At 38.1% G+C, this 23,066-nt stretch overlaps 2 protein-coding genes across 3 annotated transcripts; one reads left to right on the forward strand and one right to left on the reverse strand.

Annotated features, from left to right (window-relative positions):
* Nucleotides 1–863: 863 nt before the first annotated feature.
* Nucleotides 864–2,528, forward strand: LOC310638965 (myelin P2 protein-like; the record flags this gene model as incomplete). The annotated part of the gene is made up of 4 exons (XM_083360326.1): nucleotides 864–936; nucleotides 1,524–1,696; nucleotides 2,105–2,206; nucleotides 2,475–2,528. 4 exons carry the CDS (start codon nucleotides 864–866, stop codon nucleotides 2,526–2,528), a joined length of 402 nt encoding a protein of 133 aa, XP_083216452.1.
* A 6,848-nt stretch (nucleotides 2,529–9,376) lies between these two features.
* IMPA1 (inositol monophosphatase 1) lies at nucleotides 9,377–21,481 on the reverse strand. Of its 2 annotated transcripts, XM_083358555.1 has the most exons (9): nucleotides 20,745–21,481; nucleotides 17,410–17,482; nucleotides 16,587–16,720; nucleotides 15,299–15,403; nucleotides 15,013–15,058; nucleotides 14,781–14,889; nucleotides 12,457–12,565; nucleotides 10,822–10,973; nucleotides 9,377–9,826 (listed from the first exon to the last, which is right to left on the reverse strand). In XM_083358555.1, the coding sequence occupies exons 2-9, from the start codon at nucleotides 17,470–17,472 to the stop codon at nucleotides 9,708–9,710; spliced, it is 837 nt and encodes a 278-aa protein (XP_083214681.1). In that variant the 5' UTR covers nucleotides 17,473–17,482; nucleotides 20,745–21,481; the 3' UTR covers nucleotides 9,377–9,707. The 2 variants fall into 2 exon arrangements, with proteins under 2 accessions (XP_083214681.1, XP_083214682.1); XM_083358556.1 differs by lacking the exon at nucleotides 17,410–17,482 and having other exon boundaries at nucleotides 20,745–20,841.
* Nucleotides 21,482–23,066: the final 1,585 nt, after the last annotated feature.

Below are 23,066 nucleotides of genomic sequence, written 5' to 3' on the forward strand. Positions count from 1 at the left end.
ATGTTAAGCCATTATAACTTTTTTCAACAAACTGGAATAAAACCAAACTGTGGTGTGTACTTCTATTTCTTTTGTCACCAAAGTTTTAACAGTACTTCTATAAGTACTATTTTCATTTCATTTCATTCTTTAAGGTTCCTTTCAGCCAAAGGTTTCCAAGGCAGTAATAAATAATAAAATATTTAAATGTGGATGAAAGCAGAACTATAAATATTTACAGCTATAAAATAAAACACCACAATGGCAGGGAAATATCTGAAGCCAGCATTAAAATAATCATCAGTATTGCCATGAAAGGTTTTGGGGGAAAATGACTGGAATCTAAACACGTTTGGGTTTGGTACAGCTCCCCAGCCATCCTGGATTACTGAGCAAACTAGAATGAAAAATGATATATTTGCACTCTGCTTATAGCCAGTATCTTCAGTACCAAAAAGTCCACATAGGTAGTCAGATTCTTTCAGGAAATACAGACCAATAGAGTGTAAAGGCTCATAGGCTCATTGGAATATATTGGAAAAGAAATGGAAATGGAATATATAGTTATTTGTCCATTAAGAATGGCTAACTGCAAATTAAGAAGTACTACACATCTTAGTAATGGAGTGAGTTTTTCTATCCTGTGTTGGCCTTAGTTCCTGACTGATTTCTCCCTGCTTCTAGTCCATTATAATACAAAGCTGGGAAGTTCCTTGGAGGAATTCAAATAACATAACTTCACATAAGTCCATGATACAGCTGGCCGAAAGAAATGAAGAACTAGCATTGTGAAAATCCATCCAAAGTGTTCCTTTTTTCTTGAACATTCTGTCATGTTTACTCCACAGATCTATTCACAGTTTTTTCTATAACATATTTAAACGATGGTGCAGCAATTCTTGGGAACATGGAAACTAATCTTGAGTGAAAACTTTGATGACTATAAGAAAGAACTGGGTAAGCAAACACACTGCAGGAAAAACCTAAATTTTCAGAGTCAGCCAGTTAGTTAGATTTATAGCCTCCTTTTTATCCAGGAGCAAAAAGTAGGATATATAATGCACTATAGTCCCATTTTTTCCATAAAAACATTTGAAGTATGTTGGATTGACAAAGAGTGAGAATGAGTAAGTAAGTAAGTAAGTAAGTAAGTCAGTAAACCTGTGATTTTGGATCTTGCCTATACAAAGGAATATCTGATATTTGTCTCTGTTACCGAACACTGGAACAAATGCTATGAGATACAGTAAAAGAATGAAGTGTATTTCACCTGCAAAAAATAGGACTAAGAAGAAACACGACATCAGCCTTTGGCCATTTAAAAAAAGAGTGGATTTGTTCTCTCTTGCTATACCAATACACAATGTGTAATTCCATTTTAATTTCAGTACGTTTTAATTCATCTGTTTTTATATTTTCTATTGTATTTACTTTTACTTTATCTGTTGTTTTTTCTATAAGGTAGGTTGCCATTTTCTAACCTGAGTTGTTTCTAGAAAGGCCTTTAAAATACTGGATGGTGTTTCATCTTTTGTATTCTGTAGGAATAAACTTTGCCCAGAGACAACTGGGTGCTCTAGCCAAACCCAAAATAATTATCACTATGGACAAAGATGTCATCACCATCAGAACAGAAACTATGTTTACAGTTAATGAGATCTCCTTCCAATTGGACCAAGAGTTTGAGGAAAGAACTATAGATAACAGGCTGGCCAAGGTAAATATTCCTAGATTTTTATTTCCATGTTTAAGAAGAAGAGATAGAATAACTTGCCATATAACTGGATAATTACTAGAATGTTAGTCTACTCTAGTGGCTAAGTGGACTAGAAAGGCTAGAAAGCAGGAGATGGTGAGTTCAAATTATGCCTTAGTCACGAGAGCCCGCTGGGTGACTTTGGACCAGTCATTCTCTCAGCCCAACTCACCTGAGGGGTTCTTGTTATAGGGAAAATATGAGGAGGAAGGTGTGTTGGGTATGTTCACAACCTTGATTTATTTGTGAAAATAAATAAATAAATGTCAGCTAGTGAAAAATAGGATGTATGGATGGAAAAGAAGGAATTCATTTAACAAGGAGGGAGAAAGAAAATATCTTTTCCATAAATTCCTGTGTATTTTTTAGAGCTTTGTAACAAAGGATAATGACACCCTCATTCACATACAGAAGCGGGATGGCAATCACACTACTATCAAAAGAAAAATAGTGGATGGAAATATGGTGTTGGTAGGTTTCTTTCAGTTTACTCTGCATTTTAATTTATTTCGTTCTATATGAAGCTCACAAAGGCCTGAATTTAGATGAAACATCAATGTTCCTATGGCATTCTCAAACTATTAACATTTCAATTGTTCTCATTTTCTATTATTAGTATTATTTTGTTAATTATTAAAGCCACAGTAGTATGTTGGGAATTGAGGGATGTTCAGAATACCATGGCTCGAAATTAACAACATGGAGGTTTAACAGATGAAAGTACTTTCTATTTAATCAGTCCAACGCTGCCTCTGACTGGCAGCCAATTCTCCAGTGTGCCATGGAGAGCTAGACCCTTCTTAATGGCTATTGACTGATAAATCCTTTTTTGGAAGAAAGAAAAAATGAATGGGAGTGGTAAACTTTTTCCAACCAGTCTTTGTCCTTTGAGTCACTATCAGCCATCTGAATACTGGGCCACATTTGGAAACTGATAGGACAAAGATGGTTTCAGCTAGCTGCTAAGCATTTTATTCCATTTAGCAAAAAAATCTAAAAATAAATTCAGTGAATAACATTGCTGAGCTTAAAAATTAAGCAAAATGAATGAGATTTTGAATTTGGAGAAAATGGCCATTGCAAGCTGTACTTGCAAAGTAGGTCCATAATTCAGCAATATTTACTCTACAGCAGCGTTTCTCAGCCAGTTTGGTGCAATGGTTAAAGTATCAGGCTAGAAAGTGGGACACCATGAGCTCTAGCCCCATCTCAGAGCCCTGGAAAGGAGGCAAGGGCAAACTACCTATAAAAAACCTTGCCAAGAAAATTGCAGAAACCTGTGCAGCCAGTCCCCAAGAATCAAGCAGAATTGAACCAAAGGAAAACTAAATTCTGGGAGTTGAAGGCTATGCATCTTAAAGTTGCTGAGGTTGAGAGAAACCTCAGAGAGCAAGAAAGCAAGCCAAGATAGGCTCTAGGAGGAGGTCAAGATGTCTTTCTTGTCATGCAGTCTCAGGGAATTCCAACGTCACCCTCACTGACATCCTTGGCTGTATCTCTAGCACCTGCCAATCTGATGAAAGTGAAACTGAGTAGTTGATGTTAGGTGCCTTATTTTAATCCAGTTCCAAAGGCTTAGCATCTGTTTTGGCTACCAGGGAGATTTGAGGTTTCATAGGCTACACTTGCAGAAGTTGTTCAGTGCTGAACTCGGGCACCGCGAGCTGTAAATCATGGCTTGTGTGAACTCAATCCTTTAATGCTTTTTGCTTCTTTTTCATTTTATGAACTAGACTCAACTATTTTTAGAATTGAAAAAATGACAAGTCTGGGAAAGAGGGATAAGGAGCATTTTCTTCAAACTGTAACCTCAAAGTCACTCTTATATTTGAAGTCATCTATTCTACCTAAAAGTTCTCAAGAATAACTTGCTAGTTTAGAGGAGGAGAAATACAGGTAGTCCTGGACTTATGATCACAACTAGGATCAGAATTTACTCTGTTAAGCCAGGCTTTGTTAAGTGAGTTGCACCCGATTGTACAACTTTTTTTTGCTAAGGTTGTTAAGCAAATCACTGTAATTGTTGAATGAATCATGTAGTTATTAAATGAATTTGGCTTCCCTCTTTGATTTCACTTTTCGGAAACTGACTGGGCAAGTCACAAATGGCAATCAGGTGACCCTGGGATGCTGCAATCATTGTAAATACATGCTGGTTGCCAAGCAACTGAATTCTGATCATGAGGCCATGGGGAGACTGCCCTGGTTGTGAGGACTGGTCATGAGTCATTTTTCTCAGTGCCATTGTAACTTTGAACAGTTGCTAAACGAATGGTTGAAAGTCATGGACTACCCATATACCTTTTTGTATAAGCAGACAGCCACTAAAGCACATATAAATCAGCAGGCTATGCAACCATATATAATGCAATGTGGAAAAAAGCTTGTCCCCAACATTACATACAGCTCCAAACTCCTTTTGGAAGACCCTAGAGTTTTTCTGATCATTATTACTGATAATCAACACCTTGGTTTTCTGTTATTTCAAGATAGAAGCCCTTGAAAGCTATAGTGTAAACTGTAAAATAGGATTTGCAAAGTTTAAAAGAAAAAAGCTTTGTCCTTCCAAAAGTGCAGAGTCTTTTTGGATTACTGCAATGTGCTTTGCATGGGCCTGCCCTTGAAGACCATCCAGAAGCTGCAGCTTGTCCAGAATATAGCAACATGTGCAGTGATGGGCGTCCCTAAGTTTATCTATGAAACACCTCTATTGTGCAAGCTGCACTGGCTCCCAGTTTCATTCTAGGTGCAATTCAGGGTGCTGGTTATTACTTTTAAAGCCCTACCTGACACAGGGCCAGGTTATCTGCTGGACTGCCTTTTCTTAAGGACATCTACCTCTCCTACCAGATCAGATAGATTGGGCATGCTCCTACTCCCTTACCTTAAACATTGTCATTTTATGGGATCTAGTAAGTTTGACTTTTCCGTAGTAATCCACAGCCTATGGAATGCCTTTTCCCTTGAAATTCAACAGGCCTCTAACCTCCAAGCCTTACAAAAAGCTGGCTTTCCCCCAAATGCTTGAGTAGAGTAAGGTGCAAGAGAGGATTTAGCAAGGGACTATATGTGAAAGCTTAACTTTGGTGCCAGGTTTTTGATGTTGATGGTTTTAATTGATATGCATACTCTATTGTTTCCATCAATGTTGTTTTAATTGGTGATTGGGAGCCACCCAGAGTTTGATATAAGATGTAAAAGGTAAAGGTTCTCCCACACATGCGTGCTAGTTGTTTCCGACTCTAGGGGCCGGTGCTCATCTCCGTTTCAAAGCCGAAGAGCCAGCGAGCAGCTGTATAAACATTTTAAATAAATAACTAATTCCCAATTTCGTAGTTTTGTCCTCTTAGTATTATTTCTCCCAACGTGGTGTCCTGCAATGGAGACCTGGCTTAGTATATGCTTCTTATTTTGTAGTATCATCACAATCCCTGCCAATATGATACAGTTTTAGTTCCAGTTTTTTTTTATTTTTTTTGGTTTATCATTTTGCTTTATTGTAGTCTACTCTGGGATTACTTGTGATGGGAAGCAGATGAAAGATTGATCTAAATGGATGTTAATCATACTCCAAGTACATGAAATTCCTACTAGCATCTTCTTCTCTTCCAGGAATACATCTTGAATGATGTCATTTGTACCAGGGTTTACAAAAGAGTATAAGACATTTCATTCCCAGGTTACATTTTCTTGCTTCTTATTCTTCAAGTGATGTAAGTTTTAACTATGTTGCTTGTGTGCAGAAATAAATAAAGAATTCCATACTGAAATACATTTGAAGAGAAATAAGTCCAACATCTTAATCACAGTGTTACTTATCATAGGTTACTATTTTCTCAATGATCATAGTTGCTGAACTGATTCTGATATTCTTCTGAAATCAAACCAATACAGAATAAAGTAAAACTTGTGTTTTTGAGCTGAAAATTAAGGCACTGTTACCATAACTTAGAATCACGTTAGTCTTTGAAGTTTCATTGCACTGCTGATTCAGGTATGATACTAAAGTAGAAATAGAATGGAAAAATCAGCATGAGAAACCATGCTTCAGTGATTTTTTTAAAAAAATCCCATTTATATCCCGCCCTTCTCCGAAGACTCAGGGCGGCTTACAATCTAAAGCACAAATCAATGTGCTTAGCAATAGCCTTCATTCTATGTATATACCTGCTTATTAGGGCTCCCCCCCCAAGCGGCATTATTACAAAGTCAGCTTATTGCCCCCAACAATCTGGGTCCTCATTTTACCTACCTCGGAAGGATGGAAGGCTGAGTCAACCTTGAGCCTGGTGGGACTCAAACCTGCACTAATTGCAGGCAGCTGGTGTTCCTTAAGGAGGCATTAGCCCACTGTTCCACCAAGGCTCTTGCACAAAAACTTTACTCAATAGATCAGTGACACACACAATTTTTAGGTTTTTTTAATTCAAACTTGACAGTAAGTTCTCCATTTTGAAATTCAGGTAAGCAGTCTGATAAAACTACAGAACATGGTGTGTTGGATATGAGAATCTATATGGGGTTTAGGAAACTTTTGGGACCAAATCACTATTGTTTATACTACAAAGGCAGAAACCTTTTTGTGACCCCCAGAATCCTCTTCCAATTGCTTCATAATTGGTTGCATGATTTCCCATAATTTTGTGCCATAAAAAATATAGAGATTGTTGTGTAAATCCCCAAAGTGTGGGAAAAGTTTAGATCTCAGAAAACTAGGAAAGATGATCTTGCTCTATCTACTTAATAATTGTTCTATTATCGGTAGTTACAGCCCCCTCACATCCAGTCACAGCCTACCAAAAGTGGCAGATATTTCAGTTTAGTTTATCAGAAATCATAAAATATCAACTTTGTAGGCAAGACAGAAGAATAGCAAACTGTAAAACAGAAGACATACTTCAATGTATTATAAATAGGACAACTGTATTAGTTCATCAGGAAAGGAAAGACAAGTATTTGAACTGAGTGAAATGGGTCCCTCTATTGGCTGACCTAAGTAGGAGTAACTGGTCCAGTCTCATGCATTTTAGGGAACCAATTTAATAAATTAAAGAAAACATTTTTAAAATGAAAATAAGGAGGGCTATCCATCTCTTCCTTTTTTCTTCCTCATTCTTGTCTTGCCATTTTGTAAAAAAAAAAATGGTGTGTAAACTAATACTTGACTTTTTTTAAAAAAAAAAAAGGCAATGGTGTATATTGTATAATGGTAGTACTGTTTCCAGCAATTATATTTAGAAGATGGGACAGTTTCAGGAACAGTTGAAGAAAACTATTGTAATGAACTTTTAAAAAAATATTGATGGATTGCTAGAAAGAAGCTGGGGCTTGTAGATTTCTGAAAAGAATAGGAAGGAGAAAAAACATTCAAAGAGACAATTTATAATTGATAAAACTGATCTTTATTTTAAGCAAATCATGACCTCACATTTTAAAACATTTTACATTTAACAATATAAATAGAAATCCAGGGATTCCTATTTGGCTTGTTCCTTGCCAAACCTTGTTTCCACACAATTCACAAAAGTGGATTTATAAGATACCCAGAGTTAAGTCAGTTCCAGATATTGATACGCAAGTAAAATCAACAGGAAATGAGGATTAGGCAAAGAACAGTTTATTTCTACAATAAGGCTAAATGCAAACAATTAGAAAGGAAATGAGCTGGGAAAACAAAACTTATCAGTGAAAATTATTTGGATACTTATCACTGCTTTAGAACAAATAATTCTTCCAATATGCCAGAAGCTTGCATCGGTATAGCTAAACTGAGAGGACTAACATAAATAATTTTCTAACCTAAAACACAAGAAGATAAAAAATACGCATGGAAAAAGTCAGGAACATTTTCATGGTTAGATAACATTGTATGAACTTGTAAGAAAGGCACCCCCAACAATTCTAAACATGGGAGATTTGGGCCATTTGGAGTTTTAAAACATTTTCACTTAATTTTGGGGACATCAGGACATTCTGGATGGTTGTTCACATTCCATTGTTTGTTCACATTCCATTGCTAACTTCTGGCATAAAATAGGTTGAAATCTTACATTTATGATTTATCACCAGTTTGGAAATATGTCACCAGTATATCAGAATTCGTCTCTGTCACGTAAATTACCTATGTCAAAATTATGATTAGATTTGATAAGCACATGACAACTATCAATATATGATTCCAACCTTCTAGATGACATAAAGTTTTGTAAAGCTTCTTCACATCTTCAATTTTATTTTTTTCTCTACTAGTGGATATAGCACTTATAAGGTGATTTACAGTAAAACACTCAACTGTACTTCACTCTTACAGAGTAATCCCTGAATTAGCTATTAGCCTATTAGAAAATACAACAAATATCTTGTGGGACCTTAAAGATAAATAAATAGATCACAATTTTATGGGTCTATTTATTATGTGACTGATACTGTACATGGAGGGTTATACAATATATTGAATTATCCATTTTAAGTACATTGCAAGGCAATCTGCTGCACCTGATAGTTTATTTACCTAGTATTTCTAAGAATGAATCCAACACTGGATTAAATATCTACTTCAAATCATCCAGTTTATGAAAACTGGAAATTAAATTAAACCACACATATATTCACATATCCAAACAAAAAAAATGCCTAACTCAAAAAGAGTTCAATATTAAAAAAACACTTATTTGATTGTTGCCATTCTAAGAGACCAAAATATACTCACAGTAGCTTAATCTGATATAAGCTACCATTGTACTATTCTACTTAAATCTAAATAGGTTTTTTTAGTTTTAGTTCGGTCATACCTTCTGTTCTGGCATTGTGTTCAATATATACCACATTAATTACTCAATAATTAGTAATGCACAGTTTATGGAAACGATAAACTATGAATAAAATATGTAAAAGGAAAGTTAGCAGAAGGTATTCTTTCTCTTATAAATAGGAAACATCAGCAGGGAAGATTTTTTCAAGCAGTGAATTTTCCTAGCATGTTGTTCCACAGATATATAAAACAGTGCATCCATAACTAAGCAGGGAAATCAGGCTGTTTGGAGGGGGGGAAAAACAGCCTGATCAGGGCAATTGCAAGGGGAAAGAGGAAAGAGTATTGGCGCATCTTTCTACCTTTTGTCTGCCTTGCCATTAAAGGTCCCCAATCCTTGTATGACAGATGCAGATTATAAAACAAGTCCATGCTTCTACATTTTGTGGCAACAAATTCTTTTAAAAACTCATTTCTGTTTTAAATGAAATTATATCTCTTAAAACATTTGGCTAGAGATTTTATTCTTTTCCCTTATAAAGGTAAAGGTAAAGGTTCCCCCGCACATGTGTGCTAGTCGTTTCCGACTCTAGGGGCCGGTGCTCATCTCCGTTTCAAAGCCGAAGAGCCAGCGCTTGTCCAAGGACGTCTCCGTGGTCATGTGGCCAGCATGACTGGACGCCAAAGGCGCACGGAACGCTGTTACCTTCCCACCGGAGTGGTCCCTATTTTTCTACTTGCATTTTTACGTGCTTTCGAACTGCTAGGTTGGCAGAAGCTGGGACGAGTAACAGGCGCTCACTCTGCTACGCGGCACTCAGGATTCGACCCGCCAAACTGCCGACCTTCTGATCGACAAGCTCAGCGTCCTAACCCACTGAGCCACCGCGTCCCTTATAAGGAGAAAAAAAAATGTCACATGGAACTATACACACAGTCAAACTTGTTCTGAACTGTTAATTATATAGATGAATTACTTCATTCTTTTTTGCACTATATCCCATTTATTTTCTTGCCAGAGACTAGAAAGCATGACATTTAAATATGTGCCGCACACAAGATAAATAATAAAAGAAATGTTTAAAACATTGGAGAAGGGAAGGATTTCAGCAGCAGGTTTTGATATATCAAGATGGATAACTAAGCCTCTATTTACTGAAGTACAATGGATGAGCTTGAAAGAAAAGTTATTTTTAGAATACAAGCCATGTGATAGGATATTTAATTCACTGCATCATCCCTTTGCAGAGGAACGATCTGAATCTCTTTTGCTATCCGCTGTGCTATTGCTTGACAATTTGCAGCAATGATCCTTCTTGACATCAAATCAAATGGTCCTCCTAGAAAAACAAATACACACATGTATTGAACACACGTTTATATATCTGGCTTATTTCTACTAATTCACAGATACATCTATATCAGCAGAGATGCAAACTGAATATTATTTCAAGAATTAAATTTTACTATCCCAAACTATATTTGCCTGTGTTTTTTTTTGTTGTTGTTGCAATTCAAAGCAGCACTCATGTCTTTTTTCCCCCAACAAGTATCCTGGTCCAAAGTAACGCAGTGAACCTCCATGGCTGACAGTCAATTAATTTGGCTCTCCAAATGTTAAGTAGGGCTCCCTGATCCTTGTCCAGCACTTTCTACTATACCATAATAATTCTCTGGACTAGTCCAATTAATCAAGACAAGGAACAACTTCATGTACAAAATCCTGCAGTACAGAACAAATGATGATCAAATAAATTTTCAGTCTTGAATGAAATGTTAGCAACACCAAGCTTCTATGTAGACACTGAATCCTAGTGTGAGAACTAAGTTTACGAATTAAAAGCGGAAAAGTCAATCACACAGTATTCATGTGGCATAGCTTCCTTGCTGTGGAAGATGTATTACTATGCATACAATTTCTTAATTCCATTTTGTTTTGCCCCTTAGCAAAGCAGCGGTGGGTCATTTAGTATTTTGAACTCAGAGTTTCATGTTACAAAGGAAAAATATAAATCAGGATTGTTCTTATTTTATGAGTCCCAGCAGGGTACATATAACACAGTAGAAATTAGCAGCATTGCATCAAACCTTGGTGATGTCGTCATGCAAATGCTGTTCTTATGTACCTAGTTGCTGATATTTGACACAAATATGGAAGTTGCAACATTTGCATGATGATGTATATCCTGAATGTTTTGTTATTTCCACCCTTTCTATAAGGAAATTCTCAGGTTTGTATTCCTGAGTGAAAAATACTTAACTGCTCAAGTTTTTCAACAATTATGAACTGTTAATTGTACAAAACTGACTTTACTTTGTTTTCAACATATTTTACCTGAAATGTCGAGCAGCACTCCCCCTGCTTCAAGAATGATAATTCCAGCTCCTGCCATGTCCCAGCAGTGAATCCCCATCTCATAATAGGCATCCGCTCCTCCTGTGGCCACCAGGCACATATTAATAGCTGCTGTCCCTACTGCTCTAATCCTAAAACAGGTAACAGAATTACTGCAACCTATTATTTAGACATTTAAGTTAATGATTAATCATTTGGGATGCTGAAGCACAGAAGCAAACTCTGAATTGGGAAACTGAGTGAAACTCAGTAGAATAAAGTGCGTATGCCGAAATCTGGACATAGCCAATATCAGGATATTACTCTTCATAATAGCACACTACTACATCATCCTAAGGGATGCGGTGGCTCAGTGGGTTAGGACGCTGAGCTTGTCGATCGGATGGTCGGCAGTTTGGCGGGTCGAATCCCGAGTACCGCGTATAGTGAGTGCCTGTTACTTGTCCCAGCTTCTGCCAACCTAGCAGTTCGAAAGCACGTAAAAATGCAAGTAGAAAAATAGGGACCACTCCGGTGGGAAGGTAACAGTGTTCCGTGCGCCTTTGGCGTCTAGTCATGCCAGCCACGTGACCACAGAGATGTCCTCGGACAAACGCTGGCTCTTCGGCTTTGAAATGGAGATGAGCACCGGCCCCTAGAGTTGGAAACGACTAGCACGCATGTGGAACCTTTACCTTTACCTTACATTATCCTATCTTAATTATTCAATATTTGCCTTTTTCAATCAGCTAGAATTCTGACAATACATCATAGTGAGATAGGAAACAAACTCTTCTGGATGTTGAAAATTAAGTGCAAACATCCAAACATCTCTTTCCATTATTCAGTGGACTTGGGTCTTGTTTCTAGCTATTACCTCTGAACTGATGGCATTCAAAAATTTATTTATAAAATTTATAGGCCACCTATCTTACCTCAGGGTAACTATGGGCAGCTGGGGTTGAAAATTTAAACACACTACCAGGATAGATAGGTCAAGATTAAACTATTTTTAAACAGACTGCTCCTGTTGAATTGAAACTATCTTCCTTTCCAACACCTTAGCAATGTTAATATTAACATTTTCCTTTTCATACTATTTCCTTTGCCTTCAGCAATCACCTTCTGAGACTTTGCACATTATGTATTTTTATGACAGTGTACAGATTCTTTAATAAAGATAATGCATAAGCGATAATTTGTTAGTGCATTTGGAAATCAGTGACATTTGGCACACAAATCTCAAAACTGGCAAATAAACTCTTGCATTGCCACAAACAGGCACACCTCTACAAAAATGATTAACTTCCATTCTTCTTCACTCCTAGCCTAAATTCTTTTTTTTTCTTCCTCCAGCACTGACACTCATACTTAGTGTACAAAGTCACATGGTTCCTTGGTCATAAAGAGTAGGGTGAGGTTTTCAATCAACATTCTTTTTACTTTACTATACAGAGCCTGTTTTCTGCTTATACCATCTGGGACAATGTACTGAAACAGAGTTCTAATTTGAGTCCTTGCGTGGACTGAGAGAATAATGGGGACATTCTCATCTTCTTGGATATATCTGCATTGTACTGATATTTCAAATTGTATAAAAATGGAAATAAATTAAAATTAAGCAAGATACTGTACCCATGAATAGGAATGCTAAGAAGCCTTTGCATATTAGAAAGAACTGTTTTTATAACTTCTGGATCACGGTTGGACCCCAATTCTGATACTAAGAGTGCTTTTGTAATATCTGCAAAATAAAACAAAATTGCATCCGTTAATTTACATTTGATCAGTGCTGTTAAAAAAGGCAAAATCAACAACTTTAATATAAAGCATTGTTTGAAGTACATTGTTACTTATTTTGTATCTAATGCCTAGAAGGGTGAGGAAAAAGGCAGTGTCTGCCCCCAGGCTCACTTAATGCTTACTTAAGACATGTATGACCTGAATATGAAAAAGAAAACGAACTACAGACATACTGCATAAACCTTTGTTAAAGAATACAAGTAATTATGTCCCACAAAGTTCTGAGCAATCCTCTAGCCCTGACAATTGAGACTGGGTATTCTACAGATATTACATGAACAATAAAGGTTGCTTTTTATTCCAATATATGATACTCTCCAAGTCGATTCTCCTGTTGACTGCCAAAGTCAGATATGCTCTGTACTGTTTCCCATAAATCCACCTTTTTTTAAAATGAAAATTTCGTTTTTAAAAAAAATGGCAAACAATCACAGAACAACTCGCTCATGCATCAAAAAATTAAAAAAGCAGCCAAATTGTCTGAAATGGCATGGAGGTATCAAGCATATTGCTTGAACAGCACTCCTATTGCCAGTAAGTATATAGAAGCAATAGTAACAATGTGCTAAGTCTAAGACAACACATTCAGAGTAAGCTCCGTTCCCAAGGGCATTTGATTAACATTTTTGCACCAAGTGGAGCAGTTATAGAGCAAATAGAAACATTTCACTTTTCATATACTTTTCTGGCTGACTGCCATCAGATGAGCTCATCCCTGTTCTCAACTATTTGCAATGTAAATTATGGAAATACATTTAGGTATTTACATCCCTCAAGGCAATTTTGCAATGCAATATAAGAACAAAAAAAGCCTGTGTGATTTCTGGAAGACATCGTTCTATTTTTATCCTGACCTTTTGTAAACATATAACTAAAGGCAGTGAACATACCTAATTCTCCTTCCTCCTCCTATTCCCCCCCCCCCGCAAAAACCATCTTGTGAGGGCTGAGAGAGGGATTGACTAAAGTCATACAGCCAGCTTTTGCGCCTAGAGCTCAAGCCTTGCGGTTTCCACCTTTACGTTACACCAAACTAATTCTTGGAAGAAAAAGATTTAGGAAGAAAGCCAATAGCAGAAAGGGCTGTGGTGACCGTACAATTTTAGAATAAAAAGAAATTTGAAAAGTGAAAGGCAGTGGAAAAGGTCAAAGGTACAGCAAAGCCAGTTAAAAAAAGAAACCTCAAAGAACAGACCTTGTACTATAGAATGATGAGAAAAGGTGAAAGAACCTTTCTCAACTTCAGGCTGATATCAGCAACAAGGTGATGCAGAAGTGGAAACAAGCAAAGACTGTGTGTCTCATTTTATTATTTTATTCTATTTATTTATTTGTATCCCACCTTTATTACTTTACAAATAACTGAAGGCTGTGAAACATATCCAGCACACCTTTCCCCTATTTTCCTCACAACAATCGCCTTGTGAAGTGAGATGGGCTGAGAGAGACAATGCTTCCAAGGCTTAAATATGGGAAAAAAAAGTTCCTTGGTGCCAGAATCCATTTATATCATATTCATAAATGGAATGTTTCAAACATTATTCCATGGATTCTGCCATCTCCCGAAGAGAATAGATGTGTATTGAACCTGTATTAGGCATTTCAAAGGAAAGGAGAAGCCTTTTGAACTGGGGAAACAAAAGGGGGGGCTAGCATCTGGCTTTTGTCACGGAAGAGAGCAATAAACATGAAGGGTCCTAAGTTCCTTTTTCCCACGAGAGGGATGATACGAGATAAAGGATGGGGGACTGACCAAATGGGGTTAAGGGGGGGGGGGTTAAACCGGGAACTCTTTATAAGGGTTTACTTCGTGGAATAATATTAAGTCCTGTCTCGTTTCCTACAACCAAGCATGTCATAGTAAAGATTCTTTTTGGAATAGATTTGACTCCAAGAATTTGGTCTTCCTAAGATGTGGTTTGGGGTGGGTCCTGACACTTGGCAAAGGACACAAGGGAAAAAAAACCCTCAAAGAATAACAGGGCAAAGGAATTCCAAAGTATAAAGGTAGAGAGACCTGTTAAACAGGATATAGTAATCATTGCATAATTGGTGTGAAATAGGCTGATGCAGTCCTCTGCTTTCTCAAGCTTATGGAGCTCTGTGGAATGAATTCCCACTCTAATGCAAGGAAACCAGAGATGACAAAGCTTCACCTTGTTGTTTTGACACTTGGAGTTTTTGTCCATTGCAAAAGGCTCCTTTTCCTTTTCGGCCAGTATACATCTTGTCTTCTACACAGCTATACACAATTCCAAATTCCATCTGTAATAAGAGAAAGGTAACACCTATAAATCTTTAACGGTCCAACTTTACAATATAGGAAGAGGTTGCAATGAAAACATTTTTTCCTGCTAGAAGTTAAACTATAATGAGAAATTTGATTACCTGTTTCTTTACTACAAAGCCAATTGAAACGGCTACAAAGGGAAACCTTGAAGATCAAAAAGAGAAATATATTGCATTTGTAAGATGATGACAGAAGCAACAACTATAAATTACAAAAGTAAAATTTGGATAAAATTATTCTAGACACCCCTAAAGAAAATACTGAAAAAACATGTTCTAACATTTTCACATCACAATAGAACCAAAGATCGTCTTCTAATAGCCAAGAAACAAGGCGTTTAAATACTACTTATCCAGACCATGTAGTAATAGCTGGAAAAATTACCTATGCACAAAATTAGTTGTTCCATCTATGGGGTCAATAATCCATGTGGGATTATCAGTCAAAATACTTCCTGCACCAGCTGCAACGGATTCTTCTCCAATAAAGCTAGAATGATCAATAATATACAAAGACAGACAACAGATTACAAATTCATATTTAATATACATGTATAATAAAGTAACATTACATCTTCAAAGGCTGTAACTGCTCCAGTAAACTACTTTTAGATCATTTTAATTTTTTTAAAAAAAATCAGTTCATTTTTGAATCATTACAAAGTTATTTGCTGAACAACTGAGTAATTGGTCCATGTAGTTAAGACTTACAGTATGTACTTAGAAGTATATAGTCTGGCACAGCTTTTCTCAGTTTAATATCCTCCAGATGTGTTAAGATCACAATAGCCAATAATTCCTAGTCAATGTAATTTGAGAAACAATATAGGCAGTCCTTGAGTGATGATAGCAATTGGGACCAAACTTTCCATTGCTAAATCAATGAACATCCCTGAAGAGGATGCCATATTGGAGCAGTCACAACTCCTTGAGGCTGCTCAGAAAACGGCAGCCACTTCTGGCATGCAGTCGCATGAACCCAGGGATGCTGAGCCATGGAGTGACCTGCCCTCCTTCCCCAATGTGAGGTATGGAGTTCTGGAGATCTTCAAAAGGTAAGTTACTTGCTGGGTAATGTGGGGTGGGAAGCAGTCCAAGGCCCTATAGGAACTCACAGGGAGCAGAAGCAGTCCAAGGCCTATGGGGACTTGGTGGGATGGAAGATAGGTGGGGGCACTGCAGCATCCCTGAGATTGGTTATCATTACCATGGGGGCAGTGCAGTGGTCATGTCATGTTAAGTACCGGTAACTTTTTGGTAACTCTGCTAAGCATCTTGTTCTAAGCCAAAGACCACCTGATATTCAGTTTCCTTATTCTTCCCTTGTAACACTTGATTTATAGCCACTCAGTTATTATTACTGCCACGCTTTGCAAGATTTTCTCTGAATCTTTCTTAAATGGAATCTCCAGATTCAGCATGGACTCAGACCAATGCAGCACATAGTTGAATTATATCTTTCCCTGATTTGGAATCTATTTATTCAATTATTGCTTCTATTAACGTGGCCCAAATTGCATTTACCTTTTATGCAGCCATCTCACATTATTACCAAACTCAGTGAGTTAATTGATGGTAACTCCAAGATCCTACACATGGGTACCTTTGCTGAGATCAGACTTGTATTTTAGAGACATTCTCTTTTGCAATTAACATCATAAAACATGCTGTACCTGTGTGATGGATATTTTTCTTTTATAGAAGATATAATCATAGTTTCCACTTTTTGATCAGTGACTGTGACTAGATCTGCTGGAGAACTTTTAATCATGACAGTTATATCCTCTGTCAATGCCTCCCGGATTATCTGTACAGGAAATCTTTATATGATTATTTTGAAAACAGGACGATAAATAATATTCTTAATTATCAGTAAGACTTAAGTTAAAACTTGTCTGTTGGGGCAAGGCGTAGAAGCAGCAAGGAAAATTATACTGAAAGACTCAGATTCAATTCTTATTTTACAAGATACAAAATTTATAATGAATAAAAATGTAAAAATGAACCCTTTTCAGATTGTGTTCAAGTGCCATGCATAACTAACATATATGAGGGCACTATAGGAAGTACACAATTTTATAGATGAATTGGTTGTTTTCATAAATTGACCATGATTTAGGATTTCTAAATCTTATACTTATTTTTATATTTTAAAATATATGTGATTTCTTGTTTGCTCTGTAAAACCCTCATTTCTTTGTATAGCTTACTTAATAGACGGAAATTCAAGTCATGTTCTTGAGTACATACAACTTCTCAGAAAAGTTAATATTCTTAAGCAGAGATGGCAGCTTAGGGCCTAGCTGGCAGAAATGTCCCCATTTTTGTAGTTCTTACAGCAGTACTGAAATATGTTAGTACAATTATTGGTGACAAGCCACAATTTCCAATCTACAAAGACTAAATTTAAAATCAGTACTTGAACATTTAAACCATTTTTGAGGATGATATTTTAAAATGTTTCTCTGATCCCAATAGAAAGTAAATTATTCATACCTGTCCAGCTTTTCTTGCTAAAGCTATTGCATAGTTCATACATTCTTCCCAAGGATCAGCCATCTTTATCTACCTAGAATGTCATATTTCAGTTACTTTTAACTTGTAAAATACCATACAGTACTGATGCAGAGGAAAAAAATATTTCCAGAATCTTTGTCTGATTAACTTCATACTCTGGATTTCTCGTTCAGATTTTATACCCACATACTATACAAAAAAAGATTAACATTGGTTTCCTAGTATCTTCCTTAGAGTTTCTTTTATTGAAAAGCTTAGGGATTTTGTTTGCTTTTAAGCATTTTGTTCCAGAATTTTGGGATCAAACATATACATGTATTTGCTTGAAAGTAAATCCTACTGAATATGAAATGCTTTTCTATTTATGCTTAAAGATACAAGTCTGGAAGAATTACATAAATACTCTTTAACATATGCATAAAAATATCTTTGTCCAGTCTTCCATTTTTTTATTATGATCCAACACAGGATCATACTTACTCAGAACAGATAGTTTAGGGCAGTGATGGCGAACCTTTTAGAGACCGAGTACCCAAATTGCAACCCAAAACCCATTTATTTACCGCTGGGTGCCAGGTGGCCATGGCCCACTGGGTGGGCGTGGCTGTGGTGGTCATGGGAGATTGGTGGGTGTGGCCAAGGTGGGCGTGGTCACCTCAATGTTGCTCGTGGGGAGGGACGCCTGTGGGGAGTGGACAGGGTTGGGGGAGATCCAGGGGGTCTCTGGTAGGTGGGGCAGGAGGCTGATCCTGCAAGGTGAGGCAAGGCAGGGTGGGGGTGCCATTGCCATGGGGCAAGGCAAGGGGCGGGGCGGCTGCTGCCTGACACCATCCGCCCCTGCACACAGAGGCCAGCGAGCCCATGGGGGCCAACGGTGTCCATCTGCAGCCATAGTCTGCTGGCCCCTCAACTGGCACACTCTGGGGCTCCACAGCCCATCGCCAGAAGTTCAAAGAAGCCGCCTCTGATGGATGGCCGGCCGACAGCTGAGGAGGCGATGCAGTGGGTCGTGCCTGGGAAAAGGAGGGCATGCGAGGCTAGGAGGGATGTGATGGGGGGGAGGGAAACCAGCCATGCCAGGATGCATCCGGGCACGTGGGACCTTGGCAAGTTAGCAGGTGGCTGGTTGAAGAGAGACAGTTGCCATCTCCGGGGCATGGCACGTGTGCCCACAGAGAAGGCTCTGAGTGCCGCCTCTGGCATGCATGCCATAGCTTCACCACCATGGTTTAAGGAGATACAATTAATTGCATTTTTTACAAACAGGATTTGAATCTAATTTTGGGACAGAAATCTACCCAGAGCCGCTTGATAGTGAGATTGGCAGCATATAAATTTAATAAATAAATAATGGTGGATGATTTATGCCAAAAAGTGGGGGGAAAACCATCCTCAAATCTAGGGAGAACTCAATGACTAAAATCAGTAAGCAAATTAACAACAAAGAGAAAATGCAACTTATTGTATAGCTTAATTATTATAAAGCTATACAGAGCTATGCTTTTGACTGAAGAAAAGCAAATTTATCTATACACATGGAAGGCCAACTGGGAACATAGTGAAGGGATGAAGGAGTTGAGCCCATTGTTGAATTCTGTTACTTTCCAAAAATCAAACAAATCCCACTCAAATATTAGATTTTGATTGTGTTAGCTAATACAACTCAATTATATCCAGCTCTATTTTTTTCTGGCCAAGCTATGTGAATTCAGTATAGGATGGAAATAGCATGAACATTTTCTGAAATGGGGAATGTATAAATCATCTTTTCAGCATCCTTTGAGACAGCACCTACAGAGAACACAATTCTGCCTCTGTTAAATCCAGAACACAATTCTGCTGCTGTTAGATCCAATCTGCTTATCTGAAGGCACCTTATTACTTTATCTTTGCAGGTTCTTCCTTATCCTTTACCAGCAGGTGAACCTTGATAGCAGCCAAAGGGAAGCACTGGTCTAACCCTTTCCTAGCACTCAGTAGACTCCCTATGTGCATCAGAATATGTGAAGCAGAGTCTTTCTGCTTCAGGCTTCTATTGCGCTATGGATTACATACCTACATGTTCCTTAATTATAACTACAAAACACCAAATGGCAAAAGAGCATCTCTGAGAAAATGGAGCTTTTTCACCTTAGCTTCACGGGAGCACTCTTTTTCCTATCTTCAAGCAGAGATGGTTCCCACTATGTCAGGAGGCATATTCTTCCTCCAGCCATGTTCACAGAGAGATGTTTTCATGACCCCTTTCTGACTTTATCCTCCTTTTCTAACTTACCCACATCCTAGTGGCCCTGAGATATGCCATCCTGCTCTTCCATGCAGAGGAAAGTCACCAGGAAATGAGGGGATGGCATGGTGCGACAGGATGGGAGTGGCAAGGTGGTCAAGGGGCATAGGCAACAATATAAAACAGCTTGGCATTTCCTTTTTTCAGAATGACATTTTCTGCATTTCCCATTTTAGCATAAAGCCTTGGAATCTCCTGGTGGTCTCTCATCCAAATACTAACCATGTCTGACCATTTAGATCTTCCCCTTCCCCTGAGCTATCTTCCACATCTCACTGCCAACATTAAGGTCAGCAAGAGGGTGGAACTGATGTAATGGTTCTCTTCTTTCAATACTTCTTGATCTTCTCTTAAAGCAGAAGAAATGGTCTTGGAGAGATTATTCCTGGCTGAGGATAGTCGTTTGTGCCCTTGAATGTCATTTACTGTCTGACTGCCTGATCTAGCCTATCTGAACATTTTCTTCAAAGCAGAAGTGGCACATCAAACAGTCCTTTCGCAGTGCCTATTTCCAAATAAATGCAGCCAGGCCTTCAGGGGACATTTAGACAAGGAGTGGTGGGGCATCTATGCTAAATCGCAGTTTCCAGCATGTACAAGGACGTTTGTAGTTTTCGAGAATGAAAAAAGGGGGGTACGCAACCTGCATAGCATTGTCGCTTCCTGTTTTGTTTGGCTGCTGTTTAAACAAGAATACACAACAGCATACTGCTTCACAAAATAGGGCTGCAGTTATGCTTTTTTAAAAATTCTGGACTTGCTTATTTAATGGGTATGTCCGAAAAAACACGATGTTTTCCTGCTTCCATTAAATCCAGCGTCGGATTTTCTGTGATTCAAGGTTCGACCTTAACATACATGAAACCGTGACACGGGAGTTGTCAACGTGTTGGAATGCACTCGACTCTCGAACCCTACGAGCTGCTGTGTCAAAGCAATAGAAATGGTTGGGAGAAAGAACAAAGAAATCCTAGGATTAAATCAGATCACCGCTTAGAACAGGCAATCTCGCTAGCCCGGGACTTACCGTTAGGAGGCCAATTTTTTTGCAGCAGCTACCGGTACTGGCCAAGCCAGTTGACAAAGCACCGCCTCAGCAGAACCCACTACGCAAGCGCTGTAAAGACTTCACCCGTCTTCTCTGCTCCTGCGCTGCCATTGCAAATTGTCTGATCGTTCCGGGCGGTGCAAGTCTGAAAGAGCGAGGCCTGGCTCATGCGAAGAATCGTGCTTCTATTGGTTGCCGAGAGTTCGGCTGTTCGTGGGGGCGCGGCGAAATTCTACGGGGCATTTCCGGAAAAATGAACCTTTCTTCTTACGCGTGTTTGGCCGAGGGCTCAGCTGAACGCAATTCGGGCATGTTTACGTTTCGAATTCGCACGTGCATATCAGCCTGAATCGGGCAAACCAAATAGGCAAGTAGATAATTTGTGTTTTGCTTGCAAATACGAAGCGAAAACTAAAAGCAGTTTTGATACATAGGTCTTGTTTTCTTTTTATCAATTTGCGCCTTTAATTGCTTAATTCTGTTCCGAAATTGGAGTGGATCGCTGGGCGGTCAGAAGGAGAGGAACGCTATTCTTTGTAAAAAAATATTGCAATAGAATATTACGAAAAATAGTATTGGGCATTGTCTCGCCCTAAAAAAGGAGCCGCTAGACTTATTTGCCATGATTTCCTTCCCCAGTCTTATATTTAATAAATATATAACCCAAAGTAGTTAATCTTTCTTGTCACTGTATTTCACCACGGTGTCTTTTCAAACTGCCCACGAGCATTAGTATTTTAATGTTTAAAGATATTTTGAACATGCAAGTATGTGTCCAACGGTCAATACTGTGATTCACTTGTTTTCCCACTTTGAGAAACATTGAAATATTTATATTGTGTACTAGATTAGCCAAGATACGCAGATACCACTCTAATGGCAGAAAGTGAAGAGGAACTAAAGAGCCTCTTGTTGCGAGTGAAGAAGGAGAGTGCAAAAGTTGGGTTGAAACTAAACATTAAGAAAACCAAGATCATGGCATCCAGCCCTCTCAATTCCTGGCAAATAGATGGGGAAGAAATGGAGGTAGTGACAGATTTTATTTTCCTGGGCTCCAAGATCACTGCAGATGGGGACTGTAGCCAAGAAATTAAAAGACGCTTGCTCCTCTGGAGGAAAGCAATGGGAAATCTAGACAGCACACTAAAAAGCAGAGACATCACCCTGTCAACAAAAGTGCATATAGTCAAGGCTATGGTCTTCCCAGTTGCAATGTATGGCAGTGAAAGTTGGACCATAAGAAAGGCTGAGCGCCAAAGAATTGAAGCCTTTGAACTATGGTGCTGGAGAAGACTCCTGCAAGTCCCTTGGACTGCAAGGCGATCAAACCGGTCAGTCCCAGAGGAGATCAACCCTGACTGCTCTTTAGAAGGCCAGATCCTGAAGTTGAAACTCAAATAGTTTGGCCATCTAATGAGAAGGAAGGACTCACTGGAGAAGAGCCTAATGCTGGGAAAGATTGAGGGCAATAGAAGAAGGGGACGACAGAGAATGAGGTGGCTGGATGGAGTCACTGAAGCAGTAGGCATGAGCTTAAATGGACTCCAGAAGATGGTAGAGGACAGGAAGGCCTGGAGGAACATTGTCTATGGGGTCGCAATGGGTCGGACGCGACTTCACAACTAACAACAACAAACTGTATGGCTAATCTACAATATGACCTATCACCAAACTAAATTCCAAATCCATTTTTCATAAACAGAAATATTTTAACATGGTATATAAATTATAAGATATACATTATAATTTATAAGAAAAAATGGCTTGGTTATTCCAGGTTTTTGTATGGCCACACACCGCTTAAACAGAAATATTTCTGATTCCATTTTTTTGCTTGCAAATTGTAACAGTGTCACTTTCCTCCAGTAGTACACTTATCTAAAAATATTAATTACATTACTTTAAATATTTTTGACAAATAAAATTCAAATAGGTTAAATTGTTAATAGTTGATACAATTGAAAGATACAATCATAATGTTCTATTGACATTTGAACCGTTTAATTGATCCCAAATCCAGCTCAAATCAAAATGAATATGCAAGTCTATGGTAGAGTGGTTTTCAAAATAAATGTAAAAATTCCAAAAGAGCATCTATGACTGACTTTATGTAATGCATCGTCAGAATCTTCAGTAGATATATTTGAAGAATTTTTGCAAATAAAACTTTTTCTTTTGGCTGAAACAGTTACTGAAGAATGCGGTTTCTATAAATTGTTTTTGTAATAAAAGCACTACCACTATGGAAATTGTATATATGAGTCACTCTCCATTAACTGGATCACAGGACTAGGGTGAGCA

This window comes from Vipera ursinii, assembly GCF_947247035.1.
Source record: "Vipera ursinii genome assembly, chromosome: 3".
Lineage (NCBI taxonomy): Eukaryota > Metazoa > Chordata > Lepidosauria > Squamata > Viperidae > Vipera > Vipera ursinii.

Excerpts from the sequence above, each read along its gene's own strand:
- IMPA1 (XM_083358555.1), bottom strand. The coding sequence starts at position 17,472 with ATGGCTGATCCTTGGGAAGAATGTATGAACTATGCAATAGCTTTAGCA. Across the intron at positions 15,059-15,298 it reads ACAACTAATTTTGTGCATAG|GTTTCCCTTTGTAGCCGTTT; the intron begins GTAATTTTTCCA and ends TTGATCTTCAAG. Across the intron at positions 9,827-10,821 it reads AGTGCTGCTCGACATTTCAG|GAGGACCATTTGATTTGATG; the intron begins GTAAAATATGTT and ends TTGTTTTTCTAG.